This window comes from Oncorhynchus nerka, linkage group LG20 (assembly GCF_034236695.1).
Source record: "Oncorhynchus nerka isolate Pitt River linkage group LG20, Oner_Uvic_2.0, whole genome shotgun sequence".
In the NCBI taxonomy this organism is placed as follows: Eukaryota; Metazoa; Chordata; class Actinopteri; order Salmoniformes; family Salmonidae; genus Oncorhynchus; species Oncorhynchus nerka.
The window spans coordinates 1,155,773-1,181,463 of NC_088415.1; the positions used below are offsets into that span (position 1 = coordinate 1,155,773).

A 25,691-nucleotide genomic window follows, 5' to 3' on the forward strand; every position below is an offset into this window, starting at 1 on the left:
GGTAACAGACCACTGGGCAGCAGAGATGGCTGTACTGGTTATATATTATATATTATTAGAATGGTTACCTGGGTAACAGACCACTGGGCAGCAGCGATGGCTGTACTGGTTATATATTATATATTATTAGAATGGTTACCTGGGTAACAGACCACTGGGCAGCAGAGATGGCTGTACTGGTTATATATTATATATTATTAGAATGGTTACCTGGGTAACAGACCACTGGGCATCAGAGATGGCTGTACTGGTTATATATTATTAGAATGGTTACCTGGGTAACAGACCACTGGGCAGCAGCGATGGCTGTACTGGTTATATATTATTAGAATGGTTACCTGGGTAACAGACCACTGGGCAGCAGCGATGGCTGTACTGGTTATATATTATTAGAATGGTTACCTGGGTAACAGACCATTGGGCAGCAGCGATGGCTGTACTGGTTATATATTATATATTATTATAATGGTTACCTGGGTAACAGACCACTGGGCAGCAGCGATGGCTGTACTGGTTATATATTATATATTACTAGAATGGTTACCTGGGTAACAGACCACTGAGCAGCAGCGATGGCTGTACTGGTTATATATTATTATAATGGTTACCTGGGTAACAGACCACTGGGCAGCAGCGATGGCTGTATTGGTTATATATTATATATTATTAGAATGGTTACCTGGGTAACAGACCACTGGGCAGCAGAGATGGCTGTACTGGTTATATATTATATATTATTAGAATGGTTACCTGGGTAACAGACCACTGGGAAGCAGAGATGGCTGTACTGGTTATATATTATATATTATTAGAATGGTTACCTGGGTAACAGACCACTGGGCAGCAGCGATGGCTGTACTGGTTATATATTATATATTATTAGAATGGTTACCTGGGTAACAGACCACTGGGCAGCAGAGATGGCTGTACTGGTTATATATTATATATTATTAGAATGGTTACCTGGGTAACAGACCACTGGGCATCAGAGATGGCTGTACTGGTTATATATTATATATTATTAGAATGGTTACCTGGGTAACAGACCACTGGGCAGCAGCGATGGCTGTACTGGTTATATATTATATATTATTAGAATGGTTACCTGGGTAACAGACCACTGGGCAGCAGCGATGGCTGTACTGGTTATATATTATATATTATTAGAATGGTTACCTGGGTAACAGACCACTGGGCAGCAGAGATGGCTGTACTGGTTATATATTATTAGAATGGTTACCTGGGTAACAGACCACTGGGCAGCAGCGATGGCTGTACTGGTTATATATTATATATTATTAGAATGGTTACCTGGGTAACAGACCACTGGGCAGCAGCGATGGCTGTACTGGTTATATATTATATATTATTAGAATGGTTACCTGGGTAACAGACCACTGGGCAGCAGAGATGGCTGTACTGGTTATATATTATATATTATTAGAATGGTTACCTGGGTAACAGACCACTGGGCAGCAGCGATGGCTGTACTGGTTATATATTATATATTATTAGAATGGTTACCTGGGTAACAGACCACTGGGCAGCAGCGATGGCTGTACTGGTTATATATTATATATTATTAGAATGGTTACCTGGGTAACAGACCACTGGGCAGCAGAGATGGCTGTACTGGTTATATATTATATATTATTAGAATGGTTACCTGGGTAACAGACCACTGGGCAGCAGCGATGGCTGTACTGGTTATATATTATATATTATTAGAATGGTTACCTGGGTAACAGACCACTGGGCAGCAGAGATGGCTGTACTGGTTATATATTATTAGAATGGTTACCTGGGTAACAGACCATTGGGCAGCAGCGATGGCTGTACTGGTTATATATTATATATTATTAGAATGGTTACCTGGGTAACTGACCACTGGGCAGCAGCGATGGCTGTACTGGTTATATATTATTAGAATGGTTACCTGGGTAACAGACCACTGGGCAGCAGAGATGGCTGTACTGGTTATATATTATATATTATTAGAATGGTTACCTGGGTAACAGACCCCTGGGCAGCAGCGATGGCTGTACTGGTTATATATTATTATAATGGTTACCTGGGTAACAGACCCCTGGGCAGCAGCGATGGCTGTACTGGTTATATATTATTAGAATGGTTACCTGGGTAACAGACCACTGGGCAGCAGCGATGGCTGTACTGGTTATATATTATTAGAATGGTTACCTGGGTAACAGACCATTGGGCAGCAGCGATGGCTGTACTGGTTATATATTATATATTATTAGAATGGTTACCTGGGTAACAGACCACTGGGCAGCAGAGATGGCTGTACTGGTTATATATTATATATTATTAGAATGGTTACCTGGGTAACAGACCACTGGGCAGCAGAGATGGCTGTACTGGTTATATATTATTAGAATGGTTACCTGGGTAACAGACCACTGGGCAGCAGAGATGGCTGTACTGGTTATATATTATATATTATTAGAATGGTTACCTGGGTAACAGACCACTGGGCAGCAGCGATGGCTGTACTGGTTATATATTATATATTATTAGAATGGTTACCTGGGTAACAGACCACTGGGCAGCAGCGATGGCTGTACTGGTTATATATTATATATTATTAGAATGGTTACCTGGGTAACAGACCACTGGGCAGCAGAGATGGCTGTACTGGTTATATATTATTAGAATGGTTACCTGGGTAACAGACCACTGGGCAGCAGCGATGGCTGTACTGGTTATATATTATATATTATTAGAATGGTTACCTGGGTAACAGACCACTGGGCAGCAGCGATGGCTGTACTGGTTATATATTATTAGAATGGTTACCTGGGTAACAGACCATTGGGCAGCAGCGATGGCTGTACTGGTTATATATTATATATTATTAGAATGGTTACCTGGGTAACAGACCACTGGGCAGCAGAGATGGCTGTACTGGTTATATATTATATATTATTAGAATGGTTACCTGGGTAACAGACCACTGGGCAGCAGAGATGGCTGTACTGGTTATATATTATTAGAATGGTTACCTGGGTAACAGACCACTGGGCAGCAGAGATGGCTGTACTGGTTATATATTATATATTATTAGAATGGTTACCTGGGTAACAGACCACTGGGCAGCAGCGATGGCTGTACTGGTTATATATTATATATTATTAGAATGGTTACCTGGGTAACAGACCACTGGGCAGCAGCGATGGCTGTACTGGTTATATATTATATATTATTAGAATGGTTACCTGGGTAACAGACCACTGGGCAGCAGAGATGGCTGTACTGGTTATATATTATTATAATGGTTACCTGGGTAACAGACCCCTGGGCAGCAGCGATGGCTGTACTGGTTATATATTATTAGAATGGTTACCTGGGTAACAGACCACTGGGCAGCAGCGATGGCTGTACTGGTTATATATTATTAGAATGGTTACCTGGGTAACAGACCATTGGGCAGCAGCGATGGCTGTACTGGTTATATATTATATATTATTAGAATGGTTACCTGGGTAACAGACCACTGGGCAGCAGAGATGGCTGTACTGGTTATATATTATATATTATTAGAATGGTTACCTGGGTAACAGACCACTGGGCAGCAGAGATGGCTGTACTGGTTATATATTATTAGAATGGTTACCTGGGTAACAGACCACTGGGCAGCAGAGATGGCTGTACTGGTTATATATTATATATTATTAGAATGGTTACCTGGGTAACAGACCACTGGGCAGCAGCGATGGCTGTACTGGTTATATATTATATATTATTAGAATGGTTACCTGGGTAACAGACCACTGGGCAGCAGCGATGGCTGTACTGGTTATATATTATATATTATTAGAATGGTTACCTGGGTAACAGACCACTGGGCAGCAGAGATGGCTGTACTGGTTATATATTATTAGAATGGTTACCTGGGTAACAGACCACTGGGCAGCAGCGATGGCTGTACTGGTTATATATTATATATTATTAGAATGGTTACCTGGGTAACAGACCACTGGGCAGCAGCAATGGCTGTACTGGTTATATATTATATATTATTAGAATGGTTACCTGGGTAACAGACCACTGGGCAGCAGAGATGGCTGTACTGGTTATATATGATATATTATTAGAATGGTTACCTGGGTAACAGACCACTGGGCAGCAGCGATGGCTGTACTGGTTATATATTATATATTATTAGAATGGTTACCTGGGTAACAGACCACTGGGCAGCAGCGATGGCTGTACTGGTTATATATTATATATTATTAGAATGGTTACCTGGGTAACAGACCACTGGGCAGCAGAGATGGCTGTACTGGTTATATATTATATATTATTAGAATGGTTACCTGGGTAACAGACCACTGGGCAGCAGCGATGGCTGTACTGGTTATATATTATATATTATTAGAATGGTTACCTGGGTAACAGACCACTGGGCAGCAGAGATGGCTGTACTGGTTATATATTATTAGAATGGTTACCTGGGTAACAGACCATTGGGCAGCAGCGATGGCTGTACTGGTTATATATTATATATTATTAGAATGGTTACCTGGGTAACTGACCACTGGGCAGCAGCGATGGCTGTACTGGTTATATATTATTAGAATGGTTACCTGGGTAACAGACCACTGGGCAGCAGAGATGGCTGTACTGGTTATATATTATATATTATTAGAATGGTTACCTGGGTAACAGACCCCTGGGCAGCAGCGATGGCTGTACTGGTTATATATTATTATAATGGTTACCTGGGTAACAGACCCCTGGGCAGCAGCGATGGCTGTACTGGTTATATATTATTAGAATGGTTACCTGGGTAACAGACCACTGGGCAGCAGCGATGGCTGTACTGGTTATATATTATTAGAATGGTTACCTGGGTAACAGACCATTGGGCAGCAGCGATGGCTGTACTGGTTATATATTATATATTATTAGAATGGTTACCTGGGTAACAGACCACTGGGCAGCAGAGATGGCTGTACTGGTTATATATTATTAGAATGGTTACCTGGGTAACAGACCACTGGGCAGCAGCGATGGCTGTACTGGTGATATATTATTAGAATGGTTACCTGGGTAACAGACCATTGGGCAGCAGCGATGGCTGTACTGGTTATATATTATATATTATTAGAATGGTTACCTGGGTAACAGACCACTGGGCAGCAGCGATGGCTGTACTGGTTATATATTATAAGAATGGTTACCTGGGTAACAGACCACTGGGCAGCAGCGATGGCTGTACTGGTTATATATTATTAGAATGGTTACCTGGGTAACAGACCACTGGGCAGCAGCGATGGCTGTACTGGTTATATATTATTAGAATGGTTACCTGGGTAACAGACCACTGGGCAGCAGCGATGGCTGTACTGGTTATATATTATATATTATTAGAATGGTTACCTGGGTAACAGACCACTGGGCAGCAGCGATGGCTGTACTGGTTATATATTATATATTATTAGAATGGTTACCTGGGTAACAGACCACTGGGCAGCAGCGATGGCTGTACTGGTTATATATTATTAGAATGGTTACCTGGGTAACAGACCACTGGGCAGCAGCGATGGCTGTACTGGTTATATATTATTAGAATGGTTACCTGGGTAACAGACCACTGGGCAGCAGCGATGGCTGTACTGGTTATATATTATATATTATTAGAATGGCTACCTGGGTAACAGACCACTGGGCAGCAGCGATGGCTGTACTGGTTATATATTATATATTATTAGAATGGTTACCTGGGTAACAGACCACTGGGCAGCAGCGATGGCTGTACTGGTTATATATTATTAGAATGGTTACCTGGGTAACAGACCACTGGGCAGCAGAGATGGCTGTACTGGTTATATATTATATATTATTAGAATGGTTACCTGGGTAACAGACCACTGGGCAGCAGCGATGGCTGTACTGGTTATATATTATATATTATTAGAATGGTTACCTGGGTAACAGACCACTGGGCAGCAGCGATGGCTGTACTGGCAGCTGTAGCAGCACTCACTCTACTACCATCAGTCAGAAACACATCCCTGAAGGGAGGGAGGGAGAGGGAGAGAGAGAGAGAGAGAGGAGGAGGGAGGGAGGGAGGGAGGGAGGGAGGGAGGGAGGGAGGGAGGGAGGGAGAGGAGAGAGAGGAGGAGAGAGGAGGAGGGAGGGAGGGAGGGACGGAGGGAGAGGAGAGAGAGGAGGAGAGAGGAGGAGGGAGGGAGAGAGAGAGAGAGGAGGAGGGAGGGAGGGAGGGAGGGAGGGATGGAGGGAGGGAGGGAGGGAGGGAGAGGGAGAGGAGGGGGAGGGAGGGAGGGAGGGAGGGAGGGAGGGAGAGGAGGAGGAGGAGGGAGGGAGGGAGGGAGAGGAGAGAGAGGAGGAGGGAGGGAGGGAGGGAGGGAGGGAGGGAGGGAGGGAGGGAGGAGAGGGAGAGGAGAGAGAGGAGGAGGAGGAGGGAGGGAGAGGGAGAGGAGAGAGAGGAGGGAGGGAGGGAGGGGGAGGGAGGGAGGGGAGAGAGAGGATGAGGGAGGGAGGGAGGGGGAGGGAGGGAGGGGAGAGAGAGGATGAGGGAGGGAGGGAGGGAGGGGGGGGAGGGAGGGAGGGAGGGAGAGAGAGAGGAGGGAGGGAGGGAGGGAGGGAGGGAGAGGAGAGAGAGGAGGAGGAGGGAGGGAGGGGAGGGAGAGAGAGAGGAGGGAGGGAGGGAGGGAGAGAGAGGATGAGGGAGGGAGGGAGGGGGAGGGAGGGAGGGAGAGAGAGGATGAGGGAGGGAGGGAGGGAGGGGGAGGGAGGGAGGGAGGGAGAAACATAAGCACAAAACATATTCCTTCTTAAAAAACTATTACAATATAGGCTGGTTTCCCCGACACAGACTAACGATTAAATATAGTCCTGGACTACAAACTCAATGGAGAGCTGAGGCTTCAACTGTGTCTGGGGAAAGGCCCTAAATATGTCTTAGTTCACAATGGCAGTGCTGTCTCTCTGTGTGTCTCTGTGTGTGTCTCTCTGTGCGTCTGTGTGTGTCTCTCTGTGCCTCTGTCTGTCTCTCTGTGCCTCTGTCTGTCTCTCTGTGTGTCTCTGTGTGTGTCTCTCTGTGTGTCTCTCTGTGTGTGTCTGTGTGTGTCTGTGTGTCTCTCTGTGTGTCTCTCTGTGTGTCTCTGTGTGTCTCTGTGTGTCTCTCTGTGTGTCTCTCTGTGTGTCTCTCTGTGTGTTTCTGTGTGTCTCTCTGTGTGTCTCTCTGTGTGTCTCTGAGTTTCTGTGTGTACCGTTTGGATCCCTTGGCGAACTCGACAGAGATGGCCTTCCCGTTTATAGAGAGAGCTGGATGTAAGGCCTGCAGGATCTGGAGCAGCTGAGATGCTTCCTGCAACACACGGACGAACGCAGACACACAAACACAGTGTCAAACAATTACTACAGTAGACAGCTGTAGGTATCTCCTCACCACTACAGCTGTAGGTATCTCCTCACCACTACAGCTGTAGGTATCTCCCCACCACTACAGTAGACAGCTGTAGGTATCTCCCCACCACTACAGTTGTAGGTATCTCCTCACCACTACAGTAGACAGCTGTAGGTATCTCCTCACCATTACAGCTGTAGGTATCTCCTCACCATTACAGTAGACAGCTGTATGTATCTCCTCACCACTACAGCTGTATGTATCTCCTCACCGCTACAGCTGTAGGTATCTCCTCACCACTACAGTAGACAGCTGTAGGTATCTCCTCACCACTACAGCTGTAGGTATCTCCTCACCACTACAGCTGTAGGTATCTCCTCACCACTACAGCTGTAGGTATCTCCTCACCATTACAGCTGTATGTATCTCCTAACCATTACAGCTGTAGGTATCTCCTCACCATTACAGCTGTAGGTATCTCCTCACCATTACAGCTGTAGGTATCTCCCCACCATTACAGCTGTATGTATCTCCTCACCATTACAGCTGTAGGTATCTCCTCACCATTACAGCTGTAGGTATCTCCTCACCATTACAGCTGTATGTATCTCCTCACCATTACAGCTGTAGGTATCTCCTCACCATTACAGCTGTAGGTATCTCCCCACCACTATAGTAGACAGCTGTAGGTATCTCCTCACCACTACAGCTGTAGGTATCTCCTCACCATTACAGTAGACAGCTGTATGTATCTCCTCACCACTACAGCTGTATGTATCTCCTCACCGCTACAGCTGTAGGTATCTCCTCACCATTACAGCTGTAGGTATCTCCTCACCACTATAGTAGACAGCTGTAGGTATCTCCTCACCATTACAGCTGTAGGTATCTCCCCACCGCTACAGCTGTAGGTATCTCCTCACCATTACAGCTGTATGTATCTCCTCACCATAAAAGCTGTAGGTATCTCCTCACCATTACAGCTGGAGGTATCTCCTCACCACTACAGTAGACAGCTGTATGTATCTCCTCACCATTACAGCTGTAGGTATCTCCTCACCATTACAGCTGTAGGTATCTCCTCACCACTATAGTAGACAGCTGTAGGTATCTCCTCACCATTACAGCTGTAGGTATCTCCTCACCATTACAGCTGTAGGTATCTCCCCACCACTACAGCTGTATGTATCTCCTCACCACTATTGTTGTATGTATCTCCTCACCACTATAGTAGACAGCTGTATGGATCTCCCCACCACTATAGTAGACAGCTGTATGGATCTCCCCACCACTACAGCTGTAGGTATCTCCTCACCACTACAGTAGACAGCTGTATGTATCTCCCCACCACTATAGTAGACAGCTGTATGTATCTCCCCACCACTACAGCTGTAGGTATCTCCTCACCACTACAGTAGACAGCTGTATGTATCTCCCCACCACTATAGTAGACAGCTGTAGGTATCTCCTCACCATTACAGCTGTAGGTATCTCCTCACCACTATAGTAGACAGCTGTAGGTATCTCCTCACCATTACAGCTGTAGGTATCTCCCCACCGCTACAGCTGTAGGTATCTCCTCACCATTACAGCTGTATGTATCTCCTCACCATAAAAGCTGTAGGTATCTCCTCACCATTACAGCTGGAGGTATCTCCTCACCACTACAGTAGACAGCTGTATGTATCTCCTCACCATTACAGCTGTAGGTATCTCCTCACCATTACAGCTGTAGGTATCTCCTCACCACTATAGTAGACAGCTGTAGGTATCTCCTCACCATTACAGCTGTAGGTATCTCCTCACCATTACAGCTGTAGGTATCTCCCCACCACTACAGCTGTATGTATCTCCTCACCACTATTGTTGTATGTATCTCCTCACCACTATAGTAGACAGCTGTATGGATCTCCCCACCACTATAGTAGACAGCTGTATGTATCTCCCCACCACTACAGCTGTAGGTATCTCCTCACCACTACAGTAGACAGCTGTATGTATCTCCCCACCACTATAGTAGACAGCTGTATGTATCTCCCCACCACTACAGCTGTAGGTATCTCCTCACCACTACAGTAGACAGCTGTATGTATCTCCCCACAACTATAGTAGACAGCTGTAGGTATCTCCTCACCACTACAGTAGACAGCTGTATGTATCTCCCCATCACTATAGTAGGCAGCTGTAGGTATCTCCTCACCACTACAGCTGTAGGTATCTTCTCACCATTACAGCTGTAGGTATCTCCTCACCATTACAGCTGTAGGTATCTCCTCACCATTACAGCTGTATGTATCTCCTCACCATTACAGCTGTAGGTATCTCCCCACCACTATAGTAGACAGCTGTAGGTATCTCCTCACCACTACAGCTGTAGGTATCTCCTCACCATTACAGTAGACAGCTGTATGTATCTCCTCACCACTACAGCTGTATGTATCTCCTCACCGCTACAGCTGTAGGTATCTCCTCACCATTACAGCTGTAGGTATCTCCTCACCATTACAGTAGACAGCTGTATGTATCTCCTCACCACTACAGCTGTATGTATCTCCTCACCGCTACAGTAGACAGCTGTAGGTATCTCCTCACCACTATAGTAGGGTTGTTGGTATCTCCTCACCACTATAGTAGACAGCTGTAGGTATCTCCTCACCACTATAGTAGGCATCTGTAGGTATCTCCTCACCACTATAGTAGGGTTGTCGGTATCTCCTCACCACTATAGTAGGGTTGTTAGTATCTCCTCACCACTATAGTAGACAGCTGTAGGTATCTCCTCACCACTATAGTAGGGTTGTTGGTATCTCCTCACCACTATAGTAGACAGCTGTAGGTATCTCCTCACCACTACAGTAGACAGCTGTAGGTATCTCCTCACCACTATAGTAGGGTTGTTGGTATCTCCTCACCACTATAGTAGGGTTGTTGGTATCTCCTCACCACTATAGTAGACAGCTGTTGGTATCTCCTCACCACTATAGTAGACAGCTGTAGGTATCTCCTCATCACTACAGTAGGGTTGTTGGTATCTCCTCACCACTATAGTAGACAGCTGTAGGTATCTCCTCACCACTATAGTAGGGTTGTAGGTATCTCCTCACCACTATAGTAGACAGCTGTAGGTATCTCCTCACCACTATAGTAGGGTTGTTGGTATCTCCTCACCACTATAGTAGACAGCTGTAGGTATCTCCTCACCACTATAGTAGACAGCTGTAGGTATCTCCTCACCACTATAGTAGGGTTGTTGGTATCTCCTCACCACTATAGTAGGGTTGTTGGTATCTCCTCACCACTATAGTAGACAGCTGTAGGTATCTCCTCACCACTATAGTAGACAGCTGTAGGTATCTCCTCACCACTATAGTAGGGTGTTGGTATCTCCTCACCACTATAGTAGACAGCTGTAGGTATCTCCTCACCACTATAGTAGACAGCTGTAGGTATCTCCTCACCACTATAGTAGACATCTGTAGGTATCTCCTCACCACTACAGCTGTTGGTATCTCCTCACCACTATAGTAGACATCTGTAGGTATCTCCTCACCACTACAGCTGTAGGTATCTCCTCACCACTATAGTAGACAGCTGTAGGTATCTCCTCACCACTATAGTAGACATCTGTAGGTATCTCCTCACCACTACAGCTGTAGGTATCTCCTCACCACTATAGTAGACAGCTGTAGGTATCTCCTCACCACTATAGTAGACAGCTGTAGGTATCTCCTCACCACTATAGTAGACATCTGTAGGTATCTCCTCACCACTACAGCTGTAGGTATCTCCTCACCACTATAGTAGACATCTGTAGGTATCTCCTCATCACTATAGTAGACAGCTGTAGGTATCTCCTCACCACTATAGTAGACAGCTGTAGGTATCTCCTCACCACTACAGCTGTAGGTATCTCCTCATCACTACATCTGTAGGTATCTCCTCACCACTATAGTAGACAGCTGTAGGTATCTCCTCACCACTATAGTAGACAGCTGTAGGTATCTCCTCATCACTACAGCTGTAGGTATCTCCTCACCACTATAGTAGACAGCTGTAGGTATCTCCTCACCACTACAGCTGTAGGTATCTCCTCATCACTACAGCTGTAGGTATCTCCTCACCACTATAGTAGACAGCTGTAGGTATCTCCTCACCACTACAGCTGTAGGTATCTCATCACTACAGCTGTAGGTATCTCCTCACCACTATAGTAGACAGCTGTAGGTATCTCCTCACCACTATAGTAGACAGCTGTAGGTATCTCCTCACCACTATAGTAGGGTTGTTGGTATCTCCTCACCACTATAGTAGACAGCTGTAGGTATCTCCTCATCACTACAGCTGTAGGTATCTCCTCACCACTATAGTAGACAGCTGTAGGTATCTCCTCACCACTACAGCTGTAGGTATCTCCTCATCACTACAGCTGTAGGTATCTCCTCACCACTATAGTAGACAGCTGTAGGTATCTCCTCACCACTACAGCTGTAGGTATCTCCTCATCACTACAGCTGTAGGTATCTCCTCACCACTATAGTAGACAGCTGTAGGTATCTCCTCACCACTATAGTAGACAGCTGTAGGTATCTCCTCACCACTACAGCTGTAGGTATCTCCTCATCACTACAGCTGTAGGTATCTCCTCACCACTATAGTAGACAGCTGTAGGTATCTCCTCACCACTATAGTAGACAGCTGTAGGTATCTCCTCACCACTACAGCTGTAGGTATCTCCTCATCACTATAGTAGACAGCTGTAGGTATCTCCTCACCACTACAGCTGTAGGTATCTCCTCACCACTACAGTAGACAGCTGTAGGTATCTCCTCACCACTACAGTAGACAGCTGTAGGTATCTCCTCACCACTACAGCTGTAGGTATCTCCTCATCACTACAGCTGTAGGTATCTCCTCACCACTATAGTAGACAGCTGTATGTATCTCCTCACCACTATAGTAGACATCTGTAGGTATCTCCTCACCACTATAGTAGACATCTGTAGGTATCTCCTCACCACTATAGTAGACAGCTGTAGGTATCTCCTCACCACTACAGCTGTAGGTATCTCCTCATCACTACATCTGTAGGTATCTCCTCACCACTATAGTAGACAGCTGTAGGTATCTCCTCACCACTACAGCTGTAGGTATCTCCTCACCACTACAGTAGACAGCTGTAGGTATCTCCTCACCACTATAGTAGACAGCTGTAGGTATCTCCTCACCACTACAGCTGTAGGTATCTCCTCATCACTACATCTGTAGGTATCTCCTCACCACTATAGTAGACAGCTGTAGGTATCTCCTCACCACTACAGCTGTAGGTATATCCTCATCACTACATCTGTAGGTATCTCCTCACCACTATAGTAGACAGCTGTAGGTATCTCCTCACCACTACAGTAGGGTTGTAGGTATCTCCTCACCACTATAGTAGACAGCTGTAGGTATCTCCTCACCACTATAGTAGGGTTGTAGGTATCTCCTCACCACTACAGCTGTAGGTATCTCCTCATCACTACAGCTGTAGGTATCTCCTCACCATTACAGCTGTAGGTATCTCCTCACCACTACAGCTGTAGGTATCTCCTCATCACTACAGCTGTAGGTATCTCCTCACCACTACAGCTGTAGGTATCTCCTCATCACTACAGCTGTAGGTATCTCCTCACCACTATAGTAGACAGCTGTAGGAAAGCGAAGCCCCGGTTGAGTTGTGTCTGTTTATCTTTGATCAGTCGAACATTAGAAGGAGACAGAGTAGCGAAGGGAGCCAGAGTGGACAGGATGGACTCCAGGGAGGTATGGGGACCCAGGTTCCTCAGGATCAGAGCTGGAGAGAAGAGAGAGAACATTAGAAGGAGACAGAGTAGCGAAGGGAGACAGAGTGGACAGGATGGACTCCAGGGAGGTATGGGGACCCAGGTTCCTCAGGATCAGAGCTGGAGAGAAGAGAGAGAACATTAGAAGGAGACAGAGTAGCGAAGGGAGACAGAGTGGACAGGATGGACTCCAGGGAGGTATGGGGACCCAGGTTCCTCAGGATCAGAGCTGGAGAGAAGAGAGAGAACATTAGAAGGAGACAGAGTAGCGAAGGGAGCCAGAGTGGACAGGATGGACTCCAGGGAGGTATGGGGACCCAGGTTCCTCAGGATCAGAGCTGGAGAGAAGAGAGAGAACATTAGAAGGAGACAGAGTAGCGAAGGGAGACAGAGTGGACAGGATGGACTCCAGGGAGGTATGGGGACCCAGGTTCCTCAGGATCAGAGCTGGAGAGAAGAGAGAGAACATTAGAAGTAGACAGAGTAGCGAAGGGAGACAGAGTGGACAGGATGGACTCCAGGGAGGTATGGGGACCCAGGTTCCTCAGGATCAGAGCTGGAGAGAGAGAGAGAACATTAGAAGGAGACAGAGTAGAAGGAGCCAGAGTGGACAGGATGGACTCCAGGGAGGTATGGGGACCCAGGTTCCTCAGGATCAGAGCTGGAGAGAAGAGAGAGAACATTAGAAGGAGACAGAGTGGACAGGATGGACTCCAGGGAGGTATGGGGACCCAGGTTCCTCAGGATCAGAGCTGGAGAGAAGAGAGAGAACATTAGCGAAGGGAGCCAGAGTGGAGAGAGGAGACAGAGTAGCGAAGGGAGCCAGATGGACAGGATGGACTCCAGGGAGGAGATCAGAGCTGGAGAGAAGGGAGACAGAGGGACAGGATGGACTCCAGGGAGGTATGGGGACCCAGGTTCCTCAGGATCAGAGCTGGAGAGAAGAGAGAGAACATTAGAAGGAGACAGAGTGGACAGGATGGACTGGGGACCCAGGTTCCTCAGGAGAGCTGGAGAGAAGAGAGAGAACATTAGAAGGAGACAGAGTAGCGAAGGGAGACAGAGTGGACAGGATGGACTCCAGGGAGGTATGGGGACCCAGGTTCCTCAGGATCAGAGCTGGAGAGAAGAGAGAGAACATTAGAAGGAGACAGAGTGGACAGGATGGACTCCAGGGAGGTATGGGGACCCAGGTTCCTCAGGATCAGAGCTGGAGAGAAGAGAGAGAACATTAGAAGGAGACAGAGTGGACAGGATGGACTCCAGGGAGGTATGGGGACCCAGGTTCCTCAGGATCAGAGCTGGAAAGAAGAGAGAGAACATTAGAAGGAGACAGAGTAGCGAAGGGAGACAGAGTGGACAGGATGGACTCCAGGGAGGTATGGGGACCCAGGTTCCTCAGGATCAGAGCTGGAGAGAAGAGAGAGAACATTAGAAGGAGACAGAGTAGCGAAGGGAGACAGAGTGGACAGGATGGACTCCAGGGAGGTATGGGGACCTCAGGATCAGAGCTGGAGGTGGGAGAGATTGATGTATTAATAGATGTATTGGTTGATTGATGTATTGATAGATGTATTGGTTGATTGATGTATTTATTGACATATGTATGTATTGATTGATGTTATTGCTAGATGTGTTGATGTATTGATTGATGTATTTCTTGAATCATTGATAGATTAATTGATTGATTGACGTATTGATAGATGTGTTGATGTATGTATTGATAGATTTATCGATTGATATAAACTCTGTAAAAATCCAAATCATTGTAAAAGGTTTAAACACTGTTTTCTAAGCTTGTTCAATGAACCATAAACAATTAATTAATGAACATGCACCTGTGGAACTGCCGTTAAAACACTAACAGCTTACAGACTGTAGGCAATTAAGGTCACAGTTATGAAAACTTAGGACACTAAAGAGGCCTTTCTACTGATTCTGGAAAAACACTAAAAGAAAGATGCCCAGGGTCCCTGCTCATCTGCGTGAACGTACCTTAGGCATGCTGCAAGGAGGCATGAGGACTGCAGATGTGGCCAGGAAGGACGCCCTTAGGCATGCTGCAAGGAGGCATGAGGACTGCAGATGTGCCAAGGGAGGACGCCCTTAGGCATGCTGCAAGGAGGCATGAGGACTGCAGATGTGGCCAGGGAGGACGCCCTTAGGCATGCTGCAAGGAGGCATGAGGACTGCAGATGTGCCAAGGGAGGACGTCCTTAGGCATGCTGCAAGGAGGCATGAGGACTGCAGATGTGCCAAGGGAGGACGCCCTTAGGCATGCTGCAAGGAGGCATGAGGACTGCAGATGTGGCCAGGAAGGACGCCCTTAGGCATGCTGCAAGGAGGCATGAGGACTGCAGATGTGGCCAGGAAGGACGCCCTTAGGCATGCTGCAAGGAGGCATGAGGACTGCAGATGTGCCAAGGGAGGACGCCCTTAGGCATGCTGCAAGGAGGCATGAGGACTGCAGATGTGGCCAAGGGAGGACGCCTACATCTTTGTAGTATTTATTTATTTATTTTACCAAGTAAGTTGACTGAGAACATATTCTCTTTCACAGCAACGACCTGGGGAATAGTTACAGGGGAGAGGAGGAGGGGCATGAATGAGCCAATTGGAAGCTTTGTAGTGACTGGGCGTATTGATACTCCATCCTCAGTTCTATCACAGCTATTAAACTCTGTTTTAAAGTCCCTATTGGCCTCATGGCGAAATCCCTGAGCGGTTTCCTTCCTCTCAACTGAGCTAGGAAGGACGTCTGTATCTTTGTAGTGACTGGGTGTATTGATACACCATCCAAAGTGTAATTAATAACTTCACCATGCTCAAAGGGATATTCAAATGTCTGTTTCTTTATTTATTTATACCCATATACCAATAGATGCCCTTCTTCGCGAGGCATTGGAGAGCCTCCCAGATAATTATTCCACTTTGACATTATGGGGTATTGTGTGTAGGCCAATGACATTATGGGGTATTGTGTGTAGGCCAATGACATTATGGGGTATTGTGTGTAGGCCAATGACATTATGGGGTATTGTGTGTAGGCCAATGACATTATGGGGTATTGTGTGTAGGCCAATGACATTATGGGGTATTGTGTGTAGGCCAATGACATTATGGGGTATTGTGTGTAGGTCAATGACATTATGGGGTATTGTGTGTAGGCCAATGACACTACATCTCAATTTAACCCATTTGAAATGCATTTCACTTGCTTTGTAAACATATGTTTCCCATGCCGATAATGAATTGATTGAATAAATATATCTAGAGAGAGTTAGACTCACTGTCGTTGGCCACCTCAGGCTGTTGTGTGTTAGTTGCCCCGGCCTTGGTGAGGGCAGTAGAGGTGGCAGCGGCAGGCTGGTAAAGGGCAGGGAGGGGCAGTAATCCCTGGGCACCATCCATCTGATGCCCCCCCAGGGGTAACTCACTCAGCTGGGGCAGTTTCAGCTCTGCCTCTGGGGATAAGACACAGAGTGAGATATCTCCATTTGGGGGGGGGGACAAGGTTTGCCATTTTATAACAATTCTATTGGTTACATTTCGCTCAATCAAATCAAGACCGACAGTGTTACATTTAACACGAGTGTCTATATGGGTCCACACTTTTCAGCAGAAATATAACTCATTTTCAGCGCGGCCTTCCGGACACCCCAGTGTTCAATTAACACACTGTTTAGTGTAAAGCCTCGTTTGCATATTTCCCAGAATGCCTTGTCTTTTGAGTGAATTGTAAAGTTTACCAGCCAAGACTGTATTTGTTAGTGATAGAGACATGGCTATTGCAGTCTTCCATTGTCACACTCCTGTGGCCTTCACCAAATGAGATCCTAAGGAAAAAAATCTAACTGTAACTTCTAACATCTAACTTTATTCGTCACATGCTTCGTAAAACAAAACAAAAATAATAGAACAATTAAATTAAGAATAACACAAGGAATATATACACATTGAGTAACGATAACTTGGTTCAAAACGCAGGGTACCAAATAGATGAGCAGGGACTACTAGGTAATTGAGATAAAGTAAGAAAGTATTTAGTCAGACACCAATTGTGCAAGTTCTCCCACTTAAAAAGATGAGAGAGGCCTGTAATTTTCATCATAGGTACACTTCAACTATGACAGACAAAATGAGAAAAAAAAATCTATAAAATCACATTGTAGGATTTTAAATGAATTTATTTGCAAATTATGGTGGAAAATAATTATTTGGTCAATAACAAAAGTTTATCTCAATACTTTGTTATATACCCTTTGTTGGCAATGACAGAGGTCAAACGTTTTCTGTAAGTCTTCACAAGGTTTTCACACACTGTTGCTGGTATTTTGGCCCATTCCTCCATGCAGATCTCCTCTAGAGCAGTGATGTTTTGGGTAATTACGAGGTAATTGAGATAAATATGTACATGTAGGTAGGGATAAAGTGGACTGGTCAACAGGATACAGAGCATTGGGAAACTATTCGCACCCTTTCACACGTTACAGCCTTGTTCTAAAATGGATGAAAAAGAAAATGTGCATCAATCTACACACACTATCCCATAATGACAAAGCAAAAACAGGTTAAGACATTTTTGCAAATGTATTTATTATTTATTTCTCTAGAGATAAATCAGATCCAGCCTGAACGGTGTGATGTAGTAGGGAGTTGTAGTTTCCCTAGAGATAAATGATCCAGTGAAGTAGGGAGTTTAGTTTCCCTAGAGATAAATCAGATCCAGCCTGAACGGTGTGATGAGTAGGGAGTTGTAGTTTCAGAGATAAATCAGATCCAGCCTGAACTGTGATGTAGTAGGGAGTTGTAGTTTCTCTAGAGATAAATCAGATCCAGCCTGAACTGTGATGTAGTAGGGAGTTGTAGTTTCTCTAGAGATAAATCAGATCCAGCCTGAACTGTGATGTAGTAGGGAGTTGTAGTTTCCCTAGAGATAAATCAGATCCAGCCTGAACTGTGTGATGTAGTAGGGAGTTGTAGTTTCTCTAGAGATAAATCAGATCCAGCCTGAACGGTGTGATGTAGTAGGGAGTTGTAGTTTCTCTAGAGATAAATCAGATCCAGCCTGAACGGTGTGATGTAGTAGGGAGTTGTAGTTTCTCTAGAGATAAATCAGATCCAGCCTGAACTGTGATGTAGTAGGGAGTTGTAGTTTCTCTAGAGATAAATCAGATCCAGCCTGAACTGTGATGTAGTAGGGAGTTGTAGTTTCTCTAGAGATAAATCAGATCCAGCCTGAACTGTGATGTAGTAGGGAGTTGTAGTTTCTCTAGAGATAAATCAGATCCAGCCTGAACGGTGTGATGTAGTAGGGAGTTGTAGTTTCTCTAGAGATAAATCAGATCCAGCCTGAACGGTGTGATGTAGTAGGGAGTTGTAGTTTCTCTAGAGATAAATCAGATCCAGCCTGGAGGGTTTGATGCAGTAGGGAGTTGTAGTTTCCCTAGAGATAAATCAGATCCAGCCTGGAGGGTTTGATGTAGTAGGGAGTTGTAGTTTCCTAGAGATAAATCAGATCCAGCCTGGAGGGTTTGATGTAGTAGGGAGTTGTAGTTTCTCTAGAGATAAATCACATCCAGCCTGAACTGTGAGTTGTTGTTTACATAACCTAAGTGATAATTGGTATTCAGCAGCCATAAAGCCGTATTACTTTGAAGAACTACTAAAATAGTGATTGTGTCAAACAGCAGCTCTATAGAAATGAGATGACTTGGAAATAAAGAAAGAAATCAAATAAAACTAAATGTACAACTATAACCAGTCACTACCACTACTATAACCAGTCACTACCACTACTATAACCAGTCACTACCACTACTATAACCAGTCACTACCACTACTATAACCAGTCACTACCACTACTATAACCAGTCACTACCAACTATAACCAGTCACTCACTACCACTACCAACTATAACCAGTCACTACCACTACTATAACCACTACTATAACCAGTCACTACCACTACTATAACCAGTCACTACCATTACTATAACCAGTCACTACCATTACTATAACAGTCATAACAACTATAACCAGTCACTACCACTACTATAACCAGTCACTACCACTACTATAACCAGTCACTACCACTACTATAACCAGTCACTACCACTACTATAACCAGTCACTACCATTACTATAACCAGTCACTACCATTACTATAACCAGTCACTACCACTACTATAACCAGTCACTACCACAACTATAACCAGTCACTACCACTACTATAACCAGTCACTACCACTACTATAACCAGTCACTACCACTACTATAACCAGTCACTACCACTACTATAACCAGTCACTACCATTACTATAACCAGTCACTACCATTACTATAACCAGTCACTACCATTACTATAACCAGTCACTACCACAACTATAACCAGTCACTACCACTACTATAACTATAACCAGTCACTACCACAACTATAACCAGTCACTACCACTACTATAACCAGTCACTACCACTACTATAACTATAACCAGTCACTACCACTACTATAACCAGTCACTACCACTACTATAACCAGTCACTACCATTACTATAACCAGTCACTACCACTACTATAACCAGTCACTACCACTACTATAACCAGTCACTACCACTACTATAACTATAACCAGTCACTACCACTACTATAACCAGTCACTACCACTACTATAACCAGTACTATAACAGTCACTACCATTACTATAACCAGTCACTACCATTACTATAACCAGTCACTACCACTACTATAACCAGTCACTACCATTACTATAACCAGTCACTACCATTACTATAACCAGTCACTACCACTACTATAACCAGTCACTACCACTACTATAACCAGTCACTACCACTACTATAACCAGTCACTACCACAACTATAACCAGTCACTACCACTACTATAACCAGTCACTACCACTACTATAACCAGTCACTACCACTACAGTCACTACCACTACTATAACCAGTCACTACCACTACTATAACCAGTCACTACCACTACTATAACCAGTCACTACCACTACTATAACCAGTCACTACCACTACTATAACCAGTCACTACCAGTCACTAACCAGTCACTAACTACTATAAGTCACTACCACAACTATAACCAGTCACTACCACTACTATAACCAGTCACTACCACTACTATAACCAGTCACTACCACTACTATAACCAGTCACTACCACTATAACCAGTCACTACCACTACTATAACCAGTCACTACCACTACTATAACCAGTCACTACCACTACTATAACCAGTCACTAACCAGTCACTACCATAACTATAACCAGTCACTACCACTACTATAACCAGTCACTACCACTATAACTATAACCAGTCACTACCACTACTATAACCAGTCACTACCACTACTATAACCAGTCACTACCAGTCACTACCACTACTATAACCAGTCACTACCACTACTATAACCAGTCACTACCACTACTATAACCAGTCACTACCACTACTATAACCAGTCACTACCACTACTATAACCAGTCACTACCACTACTATAACCAGTCACTACCACTACTATAACCAGTCACTACCACTACTATAACCAGTCACTACCACTACTATAACCTATAACCAGTCACTACCACTATACTATAACCAGTCACTACCACTACTATAACCAGTCACTACCACTATAACTATAACCAGTCACTACCACTACTATAACCAGTCACTACCAACTATAACCAGTCACTACCACTACTACTAACTATAACCAGTCACTACCACTACTATAACCAGTCACTACCACACTATAACTATAACCAGTCACTACCACTACTATAACCAGTCACTACCACTATAACTATAACCAGTCACTACCACTACTATAACCAGTCACTACCACTACTATAACCAGTCACTACCACTACTATAACCAGTCACTACCACTACTATAACCAGTCACTACCACTACTATAACCAGTCACTACCACTACTATAACCAGTCACTACCACTATAACTCATAACTATAACCAGTCACTACCACTACTATAACCAGTCACTACCATTACTATAACCAGTCACTAGTCACCTACTATAACTATAACCAGTCACTACCACTACTATAACCAGTCACTACCTACTAACTATAACTATAACCAGTCACTACTACACTACTATAACCAGTCACTACCACTACTATAACCAGTCACTACCAACTACTATAACCAGTCACTACCACTACTATAACCAGTCACTACCACTACTATAACCAGTCACTACCACTACTATAACCAGTCACTACAGTCACTACACTACTATAACCAGTCACTACCACTACTATAACCAGTCACTACCACTACTATAACCAGTCACTACCACTAACTATAACCAGTCACTACCACTACTATAACCAGTCACTAACTATAACCAGTCACTACCACTACTATAACCAGTCACTACCACTACTATAACCAGTCACTACCACTACTATAACCAGTCACTACCACTACTATAACCAGTCACTACCACTACTATAACCATAACCAGTCACTACCACTACTATAACCAGTCACTACCACTACTATAACCAGTCACTACCACTACTATAACCAGTCACTACCACTACTATAACCAGTCACTACCTATAACCAGTACCACTACCACTACTATAACCAGTCACTACCACTACTATAACCAGTCACTACCACTACTATAACCAGTCACTACCACTACTATAACCAGTCACTACCCACTACCAGTCACTACCACTACTATAACCAGTCACTACCACTACTATAACAGTCACTACTATAACCAGTCACTACCACTACTATAACCAGTCACTACCACTACTATAACCAGTCACTACCAGTCACTACTATAACCAGTCACTACCACTACTATAACCAGTCACTACTACTATAACACTATAACAGTCACTACCACTACTATAACCAGTCACTACCACTACTATAACCAGTCACTACACTACTATAACCAGTCACTACCACTACTATAACCAGTCACTACCACTACTATAACCAGTCACTACCACTACTATAACCAGTCACTACCACTACTACTATAACCAGTCACTACCATTACTATAACCAGTCACTACCACTAACTATAACTATAACCAGTCACTACCACTACTATAACAGTCACTACCACTACTATAACCTCACTACCACTACTATAACCAGTCACTACCATTACTATAACCAGTCACTGCCACAACTATAACCAGTCACTAATACAACTATAACCAGTCACTACCACTACTATAACCAGTCACTACCATTACTATAACCAGTCACTACCACTACTATAACCAGTCACTATCACTACTATAACCAGTCACTACCACTACTATAACCAGTCACTACCATTACTATAACCAGTCACTACCACTACTATAACCAGTCACTATCACTACTATAACCAGTCACTACCACTACTATAACCAGTCACTACCACTACTATAACTATAACCAGTCACCACTACTATAACCAGTACTATAACCAGTCACTACCACTACTATAACCAGTCACTATCACTACTATAACCAGTCACTACCACTACTATAACCAGTCACTACCACTACTATAACTATAACCAGTCACTACCATTACTATAACCAGTCACTACCACTACTATAACCAGTCACTACCATTACTATAACCAGTCACTACCACTACTATAACCAGTCACTACCACTACTATAACTATAACCAGTCACTACCACAACTATAACCAGTCACTACCACTACTATAACCAGTCACTACCACCACTATAACCAGTCACTACCACTACTATAACCAGTCACTACCACTACTATAACCAGTCACTACCACTACTATAACCAGTCACTACCACTACTATAACCAGTCACTACCACTACTATAACCAGTCACTACCACTACTATAACTATAACCAGTCACTACCACTACTATAACCAGTCACTACCACTACTATAACCAGTCACTACCATTACTATAACCAGTCACTACCACTACTATAACCAGTCACTACCACTACTATAACCAGTCACTACCATTACTATAACCAGTCACTACCACAACTATAACCAGTCACTACCATTACTATAACCAGTCACTACCACTACTATAACCAGTCACTACCACTACTATAACTATAACCAGTCACTACCACAACTATAACCAGTCACTACCATTACTATAACTATAACCAGACACTACCATTACTACTGTAGACACTACTACTACTATAACCAGTCACTACCACTACTATAACTATAACCAGTCACTACCACTACTATAACCAGTCACTACCATTACTATAACCAGTCACTACCACTACTATATCCAGTCACTACCACTACTATAACAAGTCACTACCACTACTATAACCAGTCACTATCACTACTATAACCAGTCACTACCACAACCATAACCAGTCACTACCATTACTATAACCAGTCACTACCACTACTATAACTATAACCAGTCACTACCATTACTATAACCAGTCACTACCACTACTATAACCAGTCACTACCATTACTATAACCAGTCACTACCACAACTATAACCAGTCACTACCACTACTATAACCAGTCACTACCATTACTATAACCAGTCACTACCACAACTATAACCAGTCACTACCACTACTATAACCAGTCACTACCACTACTATAACCAGTCACTACCACTACTATAACCAGTCACTACCACTACTATAACCAGTCACTACCATTACTATAACCAGTCACTACCACTACTATAACCAGTCACTACCACTACTATAACCAGTCACTACCACTACTATAACTATAACCAGTCACTACCATTACTATAACCAGTCACTACCACTACTATAACCAGTCACTACCATTACTATAACCAGTCACTACCACTACTATAACCAGTCACTACCACTACTATAACTATAACCAGTCACTACCACAACGATAACCAGTCACTACCACAACTATAACCAGTCACTACCGCCACTATAACCAGTCACTACCACCACTATAACCAGTCACTACCACTACTATAACCAGTCACTACCACTACTATAACCAGTCACTACCATTACTATAACCAGTCACTACCACTACTATAACCAGTCACTACCACTACTATAACCAGTCACTACCACTACTATAACTATAACCAGTCACTACCACTACTATAACCAGTCACTACCACTACTATAACCAGTCACTACCATTACTATAACCAGTCACTACCACTACTATAACCAGTCACTACCACTACTATAACCAGTCACTACCACTACTATAACCAGTCACTACCACTACTATAACCAGTCACTATCACTACTATAACCAGTCACTACCACTACTATAACCAGTCACTACCATTACTATAACCAGTCACTACCATTACTATAACCAGTCACTACCACAACTATATCCAGTCACTACCATTACTATAACAAGTCACTACCACTACTATAACCAGTCACTACCACTACTATAACTATAACCAGTCACTACCACAACTATAACCAGTCACTACCACAACTATAACCAGTCACTACCACTACTATAACCAGTCACTACCACCACTATAACCAGTCACTACCACTACTATAACCAGTCACTACCATTACTATAACCAGTCACTACCACTACTATAACCAGTCACTACCACTACTATAACCAGTCACTACCACTACTATAACCAGTCACTACCACTACTATAACCAGTCACTACCACTACTATAACTATAATCAGTCACTACCACTACTATAACCAGTCACTACCACTACTATAACCAGTCACTACCACTACTATAACCAGTCACTACCACTACTATAACTATAATCAGTCACTACCACTACTATAACCAGTCACTACCACTACTATAACTTATTTTAAAACCAGGAATACTTTAAAACAGCTAGCAAACATACAATTTTCTTCAGGACCACAACTAAGGCCAAAAAGATGACTCCTTGCTGTCCCCAGTCCACCTGGCCATGCTGCTGTTCCAGTTTCAACTGACCTGAGCCCTAGGACCATGCCCCAGGACTACCTGACATGATGACTCCTTGCTGTCCCCAGTCCACCTGGCCGTGCTGCTGCTCCAGTTTCAACTGTTCTGCCTTATTATTATTCGACCATGCTGGTCATTTATGAACATTTGAACATCTTGGCCATGTTCTGTTATAATCTCCACCCGGCACAGCCAGAAGAGGACTGGCCACCCCACATAGCCTGGTTCCTCTCTAGGTTTCTTCTTAGGTTTTGGCCTTTCTAGGGAGTTTTTCCTAGCCACCGTGCTTCTACACCTGCATTGCTTGCTGTTTGGGGTTTTAGGCTGGGTTTCTGTACAGCACTTTGAGATATCAGCTGATGTATGAAGGGCTATATAAATACATTTGATTTGATTTGATTTTGATTTGATTTGAAAAGAACATGAGCACTGAGGTTCTTAATGCAGCTGGTTGCCACACCAGATACTGACTGTTTCATACCT

At 44.0% G+C, this 25,691-nt stretch overlaps 1 protein-coding gene across 1 annotated transcript in view; it reads right to left on the minus strand.

Moving 5' to 3' along the window:
* The window catches only part of LOC115126698 (RNA-binding protein 10-like), a 93,541-nt gene that overhangs the window by 44,513 nt on the left and 23,337 nt on the right, over positions 1-25,691 (minus strand). The window contains exons 9-12 of the mRNA XM_065005116.1: positions 16,509-16,682; positions 13,069-13,229; positions 7,260-7,357; positions 5,951-6,038 (exon numbers count right to left, since the gene is read on the minus strand). Of these exons, the coding sequence (XP_064861188.1) occupies positions 5,951-6,038; positions 7,260-7,357; positions 13,069-13,229; positions 16,509-16,682 (521 nt within the window). The remainder of the gene's footprint in view (positions 1-5,950; positions 6,039-7,259; positions 7,358-13,068; positions 13,230-16,508; positions 16,683-25,691) is intronic.